Raw genomic sequence first — 13,850 nt, forward strand, 5'->3', positions numbered from 1 at the left:
ATCTTTCCCATCCTCACTTGGTCCTATGCCCCGGGTACCTACCATCTGTATCTCCTCTTCTCTGTTAAGTCCCTTTGCGATAGCTGTCTGCACCAGTGCCTCTACTTTCTAACCCTGTGCAATCTGGCTTCATTGTTAGCTGAAGTTCCCCTTTCCAGTTACCAGGGATCTTTCGTTGCAAAGAACAACGGCCTTTCCTCAGTCCTCTCATTTCTGGAGCTCTCTAACGGCTGTTCTCGTTGATCACCTTCTTCTGTTGGACCTCTTTCCTTGCTCTAGGTTTTCAGCATTCTACTCTCTTCTGGTTCTCTTTTTATCTGAGTGTTTCATGCCTGTCTCCTTTACCAGATCTCCATCTATGGAGGACTCACTCACCCTGGGCTGCTCTGTCCAAGGTTCTTTTCTCCCTCTGTACTATTTCACTTGCTTGATCTAGCCACTTCCATGGGTTCAGTGATCTCTATGAAGTTGCTCCCATCTAACCAGCTCCCGGCTCTCTCCTGATCTCCAATCAGATACCACCACTTGCCTTTTGAACATTTGCTCAGACTGGATGTCCACAATGCACCTCTCCTCATCTTCCTCTCTAAACCTCCCCATTTAAACTTTCCTCCTTTCATTGAAGGCACCAGCGTTCTCCCATCTGCCCAGGCTAATTACCACAAGTCATCCTCAGCTTCACACTCTCACCCCCCATCTCCACCAATTCCACTGCCAAGTCCTGTCTCTCTTCTCTATGAGCCCTTCTCTTCTGCAGCCCCTGCTCAGGTTCAGGTCCTCATCCCGTGTCTCCTAGATCCTAACCTTCTGACTGGTTTCCCCAAAGCAAGTCTCTCCTTTTAGGTTTCCCTAAAGCAATCCATTCTCCACTCCGATGTCCAGGTGATTTTCCTAAAATGTCACACCCCCTTTCTCCCTTCTCTAGCGGCCATTCCTTCCAGAATCGAAGATGAACTCCTCAGCCTTCTGTGCACCTGTGTCCCATCCCCACTGGTCTGCCTGCTGTTCCTGGCACACAATGCTTCATGTTCCTTCCCTCTTCCTTTGGACTAGTTGTCTTCCCCTCACTCTCTCCCACCTCTGCCTCTGTTTTTCTGACTTCCTTCAGAACTCAATTCCCACTTTGGCAAGAGGCCATCCTCGCCCCACTACGAGCTCCCTCCCTCCGAGATTACCTTCTGTCCCCTCTGTCGGTATCCTGCATGGACCCAGTTGTATACCCATGAGGCTGTGAGCTCCTTGGCAATATGGACCGTTCTTTAATTTGTGTCTTTTGCATTTAACGCAGCGCCTGGCACAGGGGAAGAGTTTAAGAAATGCTAGCTGAGGCAATTGAACTCCTTCGCATTTCTGAAACCCAGAAGAGTAAGTTCTAGAGCCCAACCTGGTGGCTAAATTTGAGTCAAAACATTCACAGGAATACTCTAGCAGCAGAGTTGGAAGGGAACCATGGGGATTGTGGGGTAGGAATCTAATACATAGGAACCATTGTTCTCCAAGGAAGGACATAGAAGAGAGTCAAAGAAACTGGGAAGACTTATGTAAATGAGGGAATTGGGCAAAGGCAGGACAAAATACCCAATGTGAAGGGACCCAATACCAAATAGCAACAACTCAGGTCCAACACAATCGATATTACCTGGGTTTATTAAGGCACCCCGAGTTTTTGGCAAACCAGAGGGGAACCAGACACATGAATCATATTTTCATTTAAAATAAATGACTGGGTTTTGTTTTGTTTTGTTTTGTTTTGTTTTTTGCTATTTTGCTTTCATTGTTTTAGGGAGAATGCATTTTATGGAAGTGATTCCATATATATATATATATATATATATATATATATATATGTGAATCCATCACTTCCATATGGAAGTGAATCCATATATATATAAGAATTTTTATATATGAATTTTTGACAGTTGAAAGGGGAAGCTTGTTGGGAAATCTCTTGTGTTTACTCATAACAATTTTAGATAAACTTTAAATTGAAAGCACAGTTTGATAGCTTTAGAATTTAAAGCGATTCTAGAGGTCATCCAGTCCAAACATGTCATTTTCTCTCAGGAGAAAACTGACATTCACATAGGGCAGAGTTTCCAATATTTTTTAGGGCTATCATTTTATTAGTCAATTTAACAACAACTGTTAAAACCTTTTAGTAACTGTACAATTTACTTCCCTTCGATGTTCCTGATAAACTCTAATTTCGATACTAAATAGGAATATAGGTTCATAGATTCAGAACAGGGAGGAATTTTTGAGTTCATCTCAGTCAATCCTGCTTGCCTCAATTTCCTCATTTGTAAAACGAATTGGAGAAGGAAATGGCCAACCACTCTAGTAACTTTGCCCAAAAAACTCCAAAGGGGATTGACTGAAATGACTGAACCACAGTGACAAATTTTCCCGCTTTTAGATTTTGTTTAAAAAAAAAATCTCAGGGGAATTCAGGGCCTTGCCCATGACCACAGAGCAACTAAGTAGCCAGATTCATGAGATGGAAAGTTCATTACACAGCAGGGGCATTTTGCAAAGTCGATTCTCAAAAATCCTATGAAAAGGTGACCAATCTATGAAGTTGGTATTTAAATAAAGCTCAGTCAGCAATTAAGGAGGATTTCCAATTTTTTTATGTTGTGATTGAAAGACAGCACGGAGCAATAGACAGAGGGCAAAGCCTTGCAGACAGAATGGCCAATTAGCAATGGCACTTCCACACCAGAAGCACCAGGATTGCCTCCCCCTTGCCCCTCCTCCTACTTCCTCACCTGTGACACTATCTAGTCTAAGTTGGTGCAAATTCATCCTTTTCATTTAAAATTCATCATTGCACATTTCAGGATGACACAGACCATGTCTTCAGCTGCTGAATGGATAAATGAATGGATGGATGAATACAAAAGGAGAGGATGTTCCTGGGAAACTCATGTTTGACTGGAAAGTTTGTGATAAAGAATTACCATATGTACAGGGGCCAGTGACTAACTTCCAAATGAGAGATGAATGGTTACAGGAAATATTCACATTTACATCCTCCTCCTCCTCCTCGTCACTTTTTTGAATACCACCTGGCATCCCTTTTTTGGTTGCTGGGGAATTTCCAATTTTGCTTTGAGGTAGTCTTTGCCCTCAAGGAACTTACAATCTAGTGGGCAATTTAAAGATAAATATATTTCACATGTCAGAAGACTGGATAGGGCAGGGCATTGACAACATAGGCCGTGTACTGTAAATGGAGACATCGTGACCACCAAATGGAGGATTAGGAAAGAACGCCAAAAGTGGCAGGTGGGTCTGTCTGAGTTAAGGCGCCCCCAAGGAGATCAATAGACTGGAGGAAAAGGTGGTGAAAACCATTATGATCCTTTTTGCTCTGTCCTCTAACTATCAGGGAAGCAATATATGATTGCAAGAACACTTTTGATGGGTGGGGTCAGACACTAGTAATACAAAAACATTTTAGTCCCTTTCCACCGTGATTGGGTTCAGTGACAGTGTAACAGTGTAGAATGGTACAATGGTATAGAACACAGAAATGAGGCTATTAATCCCTACAGATATATTTAGCTTAAAATGTTATGCTTTTGTTAAATATTTCACAATTACATTTTATTCTGGTTCAGGCCATCCTTGGGCCCACAGGAGGTATATTTGGTGGAGTAATGGGACCAAATTTAAATGCTGCTTCCAATACCTAATTACAATTTTGCTTTGAGATCGTCTTTGCCCTTAAGAAACTTTGGTGGGGAATTTAAAGATAGATAAACATATTTCACATGTCATAAGACTGGATAGGGCAGGATGGTGATCCTGATAATATATTCCTTAACCTTAATTTCCTTATTGGCAAAATGGGAATAAAAACACTTCTAGTGCCCTCCTCAAAGAATTGTAGGGAGGTTCTCATCAACTTTGGATTAAAAGAGATCCAGTTCTAAAACTGTCCTCTACAGTTCCATGATGAACCACTTGAAGAGTGTGGGATCACATCTGTGGAGCTGGAAAGAATTTTGGAGACTATTTTGCAGATACAGAAACTGATGCGCAGAGTCTTATTCAGTCATATTGAATACAAACAAAATTGATGCAACTTCATCCCACTTTCCAAAGCAGCAACTTCGGCTTCCTACATTGCAGTTTGCCTTCAAACACTCCAGTGCAACAGAGGTTAGGTGCAAGACGTTATACTACTCAATGAGAATTTAAGGACAAATGGAGACCCTTCATGCTCAGGGGGTTTCCTCATATTGAGAGAATAAAACAAACCATCACTTATGTCCAATAATTTAAGGAGAGCGCCTGAGGAATTGGAGAATAAGGGGAGGCTTCATGGAAGCTGCAGCAGCTGAACTAAATCTTGGACAAGGGGAGCAATGGAAAAGCAGACAGTCTGTGTAGGGGAGCAATGTGATTGAAGCTACTGGCATAGTGGGGAACCAGATTGTAGAGGGTTTGCAGGGAGCAATGGCATGGGGATGGAGTTACAGATCCTAGAAGGGAAACCAGTGAGGCTCAGGGTCAAACCAGAGAATGGAGGTAATGAGAACCAGTTATGTTTGTGTTTGATGAGAAGGGACTGGACTGGAAAAATGGCATGAGGTTTAAGTGGACATAGAAAGGGTGAGAAGAACTTGTCAAGAATGACTGAGTTTATGAACCTGAGTAACTGGACAGCCATGTCTTAATATGGGAAATTTAAAAATGGAGGGAAGATCAAATCTGCTCTGGACCAGTAGTTTCAGAGGCTCCCCAAGGCTTAATCACTTGTCTGTGACTCTTGGACGAGTCCTTTAACCTCTAAATTTAGGATTCCGTGGAAGGCCACACAGATGTCATCAGTTAAAAGGACAGTGGTTGGGCAATTGTTTCATGACCGAAGTTTAGTTTAAGCTGAAGGTCCTCAGAGTCCCTAGGTAAAACTTAGATTTAATGGGAACCACTGGAGAACAGAAGGCAGATCATGTGATAAGATAAGCATTCAGAAGTGCAAAGGCAGGTTTGTAAGAGACAGTGAACTGTCCAGAGACACAATCTCAAGGGATTTCAGTAGCCTATCATGGTTAAGCGATTAAGACTGACCTGAGACTTATTACAAGAAATGGAATTTTGTCATGTAGTGGATGACAAGAGTAAGAAACCGATTTTAAGGTATTTCAACTGTGAAGCTCTTTCCTTGCCTATAATATTGAAGCTGATTACTTCTAGAATTCTTGAATCATTCAACTACATTAATTTAGTCACAAGATGAATTGGGAAGGGGGACGAGGGCTCCAGAAATCCACAGCTAAAACTGGAAAAGGATGAAGACAGAATCTGAAATAGCAAAAAAAATGACTTAGGACAGGTAAACTGGTAAACGGAAGCTATGGTACTCATGTGTCAAATGCAACTAGAAATGAAAGAACTTTCCTTAAGCTGTTGGAGATGCAAAGTCCCTAGTTATTGGTTGTTTTACAATAGTTCACATTGACAAGTCTTTAAATATAGCCTTCTGTGGAACAATGATAGTATCCCATCCTACAGATAAAGAAACTGAGGCTTAAGAGAAATGGTCCCATTAAGTCTATAAGTAAACTGGGATGTGAATCGAGCTCTCAAGAGGCTGCATAGTAAGTGGTGTTGGCCTTGGAGTCAGGAAAACCAGAGTTCAGATCTTTGTCACTTATTGGTTGTATTTGTGAGCCATGTCCTGGCTTGTCTTGTTTGCTTGTTAAAAAAAAGGCTAACTTGTGCCCAAAAATCTTCATGGACTGTTTAAGCTAATGGGTAACTTCCATTAGGGACTTTGGCCAACCTCAAGAGCACGAAGTACCAGTTATCAGTAAGTCTGGTGCCAAAGTCAAGGGTGAGATAAAATGATCTTGGGTAATTTATTAACTGTGAAGTAGCAACTAAAAATGCTTCACTTGAGAAGTGCAGAGACTGGACAGGTGATAGGGAAACCAAGAAGCATTGGTTGGGGAGAGGAATTCGGGGGTAAAATTTTTTTTGTTTTGAAAGAGGGGGAGGGGGGAAGCCCAGGAAGCAAAGGTGAATAATTCAAGAGATGAAGAAGTCAGGACAGCAGACTGTAAGTTCCACTAGTCAGAAGGGGAAGGATCCCCAGGCAAATGGTTTGGAATTACAAAAGATGGGGGGCTTCTGTGCACCCTCCAACAAGGTGGGAACAGAGACTCGAGATCCATTTTTCTTTCTGTTCCAAGACTAGGTAAAACAGCCAGTGTAATCTGAAAGGGGGGAAGATCTGGGGAGCAAACTAAGTAGGGACTACAAACCATGGTGGGACCCAACCAGGGCTTTCTGAGGGAAGGTCAGAGGGCTTCTGTGGCAGTTTGGGCTGCGATTCCTCAAGCAAACTAGAAGACCTCATGCGGACATGTTGATTCCAATTGCAACTTGTGGCTTTGTAACATTGTGTAGAGTTTAAATCCTATACTCAAGTTTCTGTTAATGAAAAAAAGATTCAGGAGACCCTTACTGACATCCGAAAAAGTGGCTTGAAGAATTCTGGGAACGGACAGGAACTCACCCCATACTTGGATAACCTTGGCAAAGAAAAGCCCAAGATTTGTCTGTGCACCTCCAGCTTCATTAATGGTAGAAGCATGAGACTATTACTCGACTGTAAGGCATTCATCGGTAACACTGAGCTATCTCCTCAGTGTTTACAATGAGCAAAAAATACTAAGAAATAACACACACACATTACCAGTGCAGTCACGTTTCAAGAACTTTATTCTTAGAGAAAAATAGATCCCTCACATTTTAAGTTTTTCAGTGAAATTCTCAGATTACTTCTATAGATAGATCTCAGGTTAGTCCAGTGTCTAGGAATGACTGGTAGCTGGGGATCACACATAATCACGGCTTGCTAAGGGTAGAAATCAATCGATCTTTCCAGGAATTTTCCTGATTGATGTGGGTTAAAATTAGTTCAGAGCAGATTAAAAGAAAATGTTAAAAAAAAAAAATATCAAGTTTGGCTGCCCCAGGTTGCAAATATACTCATTGTTGTGGCGGTGGCCAAAATCTTTACCTCCTTCGTACAAAACAGCCTACAGCTCCACTCTGCAGCTGAGCAAGGGAAGCATCAGGGGGTCTAAACCATGACCATTCAGAATGAATATTGCTTTTATCTGTGTGGGAGGCTAGCTGGAGTCTTGGCCCTCCCAGCATGTAAGAATGTTTTCCATCATCAAAAAGGGGATTCTAAGTCACAATCCTAGAGAAAAGGAAATTGTGGTCCGAGGAATCAGTTGTTCTTGGTGCCCCTCCAAAAATGAAGAATGAGCATCACTTATATTAATGTATCAAAAATAAGATCCATTTCTGCTCAGTTGAGGTTAGCATGAAGTCTTTCATATTTTAAGGGGCAAGACATATCAGAGGAGATTCTTATTAATCCATCTGGGATAGCATGATCCCATTCTGCCATTAATTAGCACAACTTTAGGCAAAGCACTACACCTATAGGTCTAATGTTTTCATTCATAAACTGAGCCAGACACTTAAAATGCGTTGTCTCTCTTCTGTCTCTTGCCCCTCTCACTTTCCCCAAAAGGACCCCTCTTCTACTCCCCCCAAATGGGGAGAGTGGCAGAAAGAGGTTAAGGAGAGTCAAAGAACACAGCCTACCTATGTCACTTTTTCATGCAAATTCATGTTGGAATCACAACTGTTTTCTGTAGTTTAAGGAAAACCCACATGGTAGTTAAGTTTCCCACAACTTAAATCTACTTTCAACAAATCGAAAAGACCTTCAATCCCGGGTTTTTTCTGCATTGGGTGAAATGTACTCATTATAACATGATACCCAAGGACAGGTCAGTGGCAATCTTAAAATTTAATTAGAAATAACCATTTATTTTTCACCTCTCCATCCTCTCCCTTGTTCTCCCCCACCCCCACAAGGCAAATCCTAATCGAGGGTTATGCACATGACTCAATTGAGCATTTTAACTGGGGACGTGGTGAAGTATGTTTCTTAGTCTTTGCTTAGCCATTTTTTGAAACTTCACCGAGAAATAATGAAGCCCTATTCTGAGTGAGCCAATTTCCTGGACTACTGGCTAACAGGAATATAGCTGTGCTTAAATACACGACCAGTTAACTATTAATACATGTCGAGAGAAAATACTCAGAACGAGAATGCAGACACTGATCTATTGAGGGGAGAGGGGAGGGTCAAAGCCATAAGTCTAAGCAGAAATATGTTTGAAGTATGAAATAGCCCTAAGCAGAAATATGTTTGAAGTATGAAATAGCCCTTATCTTTAATGAGATGCCATGTGCTTCAATGACAAAATTTAAGTGATAAGCTCATTAGTTTATAACATCTTATTTACCAAAGAAAGAAAATGGTAGAAAAGGGCTTATGGCTTGATGAAATTAAGGCTTTTGCCTATTCTTACGTAAACATCTATTACCAAATCTCATGTGAAAATAATATTTTTGTACAAAACCCATCATTCAGGTGATACTGACATATTACCAGTGCCGTCCAAGTGTGGTTCTAAACAGAGTTGAAGCCATTCAGAAGATCATCGTTAGGGGAAAGGTTATTTGAAGGGGGAAGAAGGTCCATAGGTTTTCATGTGCAAATTCAAAAACTAATAATATCGTCAACATCGTGAGGAAATGAAATTGTAGAACTAAGCTGATAATAAGTCAAGTCACCTATATTCTTTTGGTTTTGAAGCAGGTCAAAAGCCTAAGAGGTAAGAAGGTGAGAGAACTTTAATAAATTGAATTGTTATGTTGTCATGTCCAGTTTGATCATAGAAAGCCCTTCCCCCCGCGCACACACACACACACACATCACACCCCGTGTAAAACATTGCTTTAAGTTTTAATGTTTATTTCCCCAAGACAGCCTAGCCTGCACTCTACTTGGATAAATTTTACAAGCTAGTTTTCTGCTGCTTCTAGTTTTAAACTTTAACCATGTTCTGATGACAAGGAATGCTGCAAAAATACTCTAGTCCAACAAAGAGTTATGATCACAAAATAATCTTTATCCATTCTACAGTGTTTCAGAATTACCAGTTGATTTTTAAACACAAAGTAGATAACGATGCTAATGGTGGCTAATCTGGTATGTTTCTTATAGCAAACCGCTGTTCATGCAACACGTGTGCTCGAAGGGGAAGGCACAGGGTTTCCTACAATGAGCCACCTTATAAAGAGTTCTCCTTTTTGTACAAATTTATTTGTGTCACATTTAATTTAGTGTGCAGAACCTCAAAACTGAGGTATTATTCCAATTTATAAAAACCACTTGCATGTCTTTTATGCAAGTTTTAGAAATACAAAGTTTTCTCCCTAAAGTGGCTCAAAATAGATTGTTCATGGCTGCCTACATCTAAGATAAAAAGATTCTAAAACAATTGAACAGATTAGGCATATTATTAAAGGTGTTCAAACCATTACTTGATTTGTACATCTATTCACACCTCGTCATCGGTCTTTATTCGGCAGTACATATGCACCAAATTCCATTTTAGAAGTTTCCATATCATTTTCATAGAAAACAAAGTTTGAAAGCAAGTAACATTTAAACACAGCACGGGATTCTACCACAACTGAAAACTTTTTTCTTTTTCTTCTTTACAGGACTCAACAAAATCTAAAACTGAACTAGGCTGTAGATTATTACCACATGCAAAGAGCTTCATGTTATCTTTGAAAATGAAAAGGACGGCTTTAGAAAGCACATTTTACTGTTTCTTACTATTATGGCAACTTGTGTACTGCAACACAGTCTATTTGGAGGGAAATTCTGATTTTTCATGCAAAAGTCTACACAAATTAGTTTTTGATGATATGGAAAGCTTTTCATAACATCAAACATTCATCTGGTGCAAATGCACAGGGACTCCTTCCTGAAAAGTTATCTGACTTGACAAGCAACTAATAAAGCCATACTAGATAAAGTAATTAGGGGGGTGGGGAAGAATGAAAAGAAAAAGAAAAAGGACAAACGAAAAAGGAAAGGAAAAAAAAAAGGTCCAAGAGAAAGGGAAAGGAAACCCAGGCTGCAGAAGTAAACCAAAGTCTGCTGCTAAACCGGTCTTTTATTTCCATGTCCAGTGTACGCCAACACTTAGGGTCTCCCCCTGATGATTCCCAGGTTTGTCCCCAGCCCCTGAAGGCGAATCAAGCTCGCACGCATCCCCATACAGCACCACAACCACACTCTCGCACACGCGCCCCTCCACAACTGGGGTCTGCTCCCCGAGGGAGGAGCCCTGGGTCTGAAAGATGAGCCGGGCTCCCCACCACGGAGGCCAGAGCCTGCTCAATGTCTTCCATTCACACAGGGCTGAAGTCACAGCAAGACCGGGCTCTCTCTCCTCGGGCTCGGACGGGCACCCTGTTCTCATTAATGCTTACAAGGCTGGAAGATGGTGGTTCCGCGCCCCCCTGTTGCTCTAGCTCTAGTCCATGTTCCTTCTCAGGCCCGGCACATCAGTGACCTGAGCCCTTTTCCTTTGAACGACCTAAATAAGCATTCGTGTGAAGTTTTTCATTACATTTTGCCACTCACTCTCACTCGCACCCACTCGCCATCTTGACTTCATTTGGGCTTTCTGTGATTCCAAATGAAATCTTCACGTTCTCTTTCCCCGATTTAATGCAGCAGCAGATCCCATGAGCCAAGCTTGATGGATCAAACCTTTTTTTTATATATATATATGTATATATATCAGTGCTGCATTGTACCCAACACTTCCACAACATCTTTCTAAAACTGGAACCCTTCCGTCGGTACATTGGCAGAGGAATTGAAACCAAATGTTCCCCCTTGTATTGCCTCTGGAACAAGGCTAGGGTCTTCATCAATCTGGAAGGGGAAAAGGGGGCAGAGAGGAGAGAAAGGAAAAAAGAGGTTAAAGCTAGACATCTTAAAAGCAATCTTTTATATAGTTTGAGAAGATTTTATATCAGAATGAGTCCCCCCTTTAAAAATAATCTATGATACTTAATGCAGACAATCTAGCTCAGTGATTGGTGAGCAGCCATGAACTAAGAACAGTTTTGACATTTTAGAATACAATAAAAATGTAAAAATTGATCTTAGTTTGTTGGGCATGGTGGATTTATTTTGCTGATCCCTGATCTATTATGATCCAATTGCTGTAACATTTAGTAAATGTTTCTTCCCGCTATTACTGTAATTTATATTATAAATAAAAATGTTAATTTGAATATTATATTACTCTGAATCTATTTTTGGAATTTATTCCTCTTGTTGAATTAAAAAAAATCTTTAAAATACTGGCATTCTTATCTTTTTCTTCAGTTGAATTATCTTTTAGTTCTAAAAAATCCTCTTCTTCTGGGGATTTTAATTAGTTTTACATGTTTGATTATATCCTGACAATTTTTACAGTAATAAAACTTTTAAAGGATTTTATTTAGGATTTCCGTGTTTGTGTTCACATGTGCCATAGAAGTATACTTTTGGTATTTTGGCTCATAAAATTTTTCAATGTTTTTAAAGACTTTATGCTCTAGTCTTTTGATACTCAGAAGGAGAAGGTTTAGAGGGTCAGGTCTATAGCCTTTTGTGGTTCTGAAGCAATCTCACATTTCTTCTAATCAGAAGAAATTTCTTTCAATTTGTGGGCAAATGGGATTTTTTTTTTTTTTTTTTTTTTTTTTTGTCAGATCAGATCAGATTTTATTGGTGAAGGGAATATGATCCCTAGTGAGACAACCCTCTTCTACCATTGCCAATCCCCAAATGCTGAGTGACTTGTGGTGTTTGGTAGTTTGGGAACTTAACTTTATAATCACTTGGCCCAAGTCACAAATCATTTGAATCACTGGATTATTTGGATCAGAGGCAAGACTTGAATCCATGTCTTCCTAACTCTGGAGCTACTTCTTAATTTAATCTGTCACACTGCCTCTTGGAAGTTCAGATACATAGTTAATTAACAATTTCGACTACTGAATAACAGTATTTGAAGATATGGTGGGTATAAATATAGATTCTGGTATCTGAATTATTTTTGAAGGAAGACTGTAACAGATTCAAGAATGTAACTATAGTAAAATGATTACTCTTAGAGATGAAATGACTCTAGCATAAGCTGTCTGATAATTTAAAATTGCTTGCTATTTGAACTGGATGCTATGATTTTGCAGATGAGCACTATCTAAAATGAAGGCCTACATTTTTCACTTTGTCAAGTGTTTGTACCATTCACTTACAATTAATATCTTTATAAAAGGACTCTTAAGAAATTAAAATATTTGCCTGCTAAGAATAATTTCGGAATACAAATGACCTTAGTTTTTTAGGATAATCAGTCTTTCAATAATCTCAAGTAAACAGCTATATAGTTGACATTCTATTTTGTTCTGTCAAAAAAAAAAAAAGTGTCCTCACATCCCTACTTTTAGCTTTCCTCTTCAAAAATAACAGAATGAAATTAAGAAATAAATGTAAAATTAATACATCATCTGATGAGAAGAACTGATCAATGATCTCATAGGCCAGCTTGTAGATGTCTTCATTTTCGTGATTTTGAAGCTGTTCAATCTTTTCAAGGCCTGCAAAAAACCATTTTATTACGTGAAAGAAGCCACAGTAGTATTAAAAAATAATGATTATCAAAGCAATTAATTAGAACTCCCTTAAATTCTTTTGTTTAACTCAGAGAAAAGTCCTAGGAAAATGTCCTCCTGGATTTTAGTTCTACATGGCATAACTGTGTTACTTGAAAACTGAGTTAAAGAAAAGGAGGCATCTGCCTTTAAATGCTAATCATTCATCATTTGGAAAAAGAAAGCAAAAATATATATATTTCTACCAAGAAATCATTAAATTTATTTGTAATATCCATACTGAAAATATATAATTAATCCATGCTCTCCAGTATGTAACTATCTTTAAAGCACGTTCAGTTTTTATCTTTAAAGCACACATTACTTTATAAAACAGAAAACATTATAAATTTATTTTGTTATTTAACATTTAAAGTAGCAAGGCACATATATGAGAAGTGAAGGCCTGACATTATTTAGACATTCATCAAAGCAATAAACTGAAAAATGCTTAAAAATTTACTTAGTGAAATATTTGCCAAAACACTGAACTTATTACCTCCACATTCTTCTATTAGGTTGGCTATGGTTTCCGCCTCGTCTTCAGCCATTTTTAATATATTACTTAGCCCATCAAGTACCACCTGCACAACCTGAGCATCTTTCACAGTCAGCAAGTTGCAGAAGGGCGGGATAACATTCTGCTGGATAAGGTAAGCCACCTACGGAAAGAGAACCCAATGACCAGGGGCTACAGAACAATCAGGGCGTTAGCGGGGTCTCCCTGGCAGCGGCACTAAGAAAGCAGCAGCAGAACCAAGTCTTCTGTCTCTCCACAAGGCCTATGTAACACTGTGACCTTAAGCCACCCACCACATGGCCGATGTTCAAACTTACAAAATTCAATACCAACTAATATCTAATTGGATTAATAAATTAGAGCTGGAAACAACATATATGCATATTAATGAAGCAATGAATGAACAAAAGGTGGAATGTGAGAGGTGGGAACCACAGAAAACAGGACCAGTGGCTTCCTGGAACCGACGGAGCTCCCAGCAGGCAGACCCAAGCTATGCAGCACCCATCCCATAATGGAAAACCAGCCTGACACATCCTCGCTTCTAGTCATGGCAAGATTTGGCTTTCTGCCCTCCAGGTCCTGTTACTGGTGGGGAGGTCGCTGACTACACATCACTGTGAGAAACGGTCCACGTGCTGGGTTTGCTTTCTTAATGGCATTTTAAAGGCATTACCACGAGAATTAAATGAAGGACCAATTACTAAGCAATTAA

The 13,850-nt window shown here is 39.7% G+C and overlaps 1 protein-coding gene across 1 annotated transcript in view; it reads right to left on the bottom strand.

The window, feature by feature from the left end:
• Positions 1 to 8,829: 8,829 nt before the first annotated feature.
• Positions 8,830 to 13,850, bottom strand: part of KPNA4 (karyopherin subunit alpha 4) — a 46,058-nt gene continuing 41,037 nt past the window's right edge. Inside the window, exons 15-17 of the mRNA XM_051983100.1 lie at positions 13,115 to 13,277; positions 12,467 to 12,561; positions 8,830 to 10,843 (exon numbers count right to left, since the gene is read on the bottom strand). Of these exons, the coding sequence (XP_051839060.1) occupies positions 10,745 to 10,843; positions 12,467 to 12,561; positions 13,115 to 13,277 (357 nt within the window). The 3' untranslated portion in view covers positions 8,830 to 10,744. The remainder of the gene's footprint in view (positions 10,844 to 12,466; positions 12,562 to 13,114; positions 13,278 to 13,850) is intronic.

The sequence above is a fragment of the Antechinus flavipes genome, chromosome 3 (assembly GCF_016432865.1).
Source record: "Antechinus flavipes isolate AdamAnt ecotype Samford, QLD, Australia chromosome 3, AdamAnt_v2, whole genome shotgun sequence".
Lineage (NCBI taxonomy): Eukaryota > Metazoa > Chordata > Mammalia > Dasyuromorphia > Dasyuridae > Antechinus > Antechinus flavipes.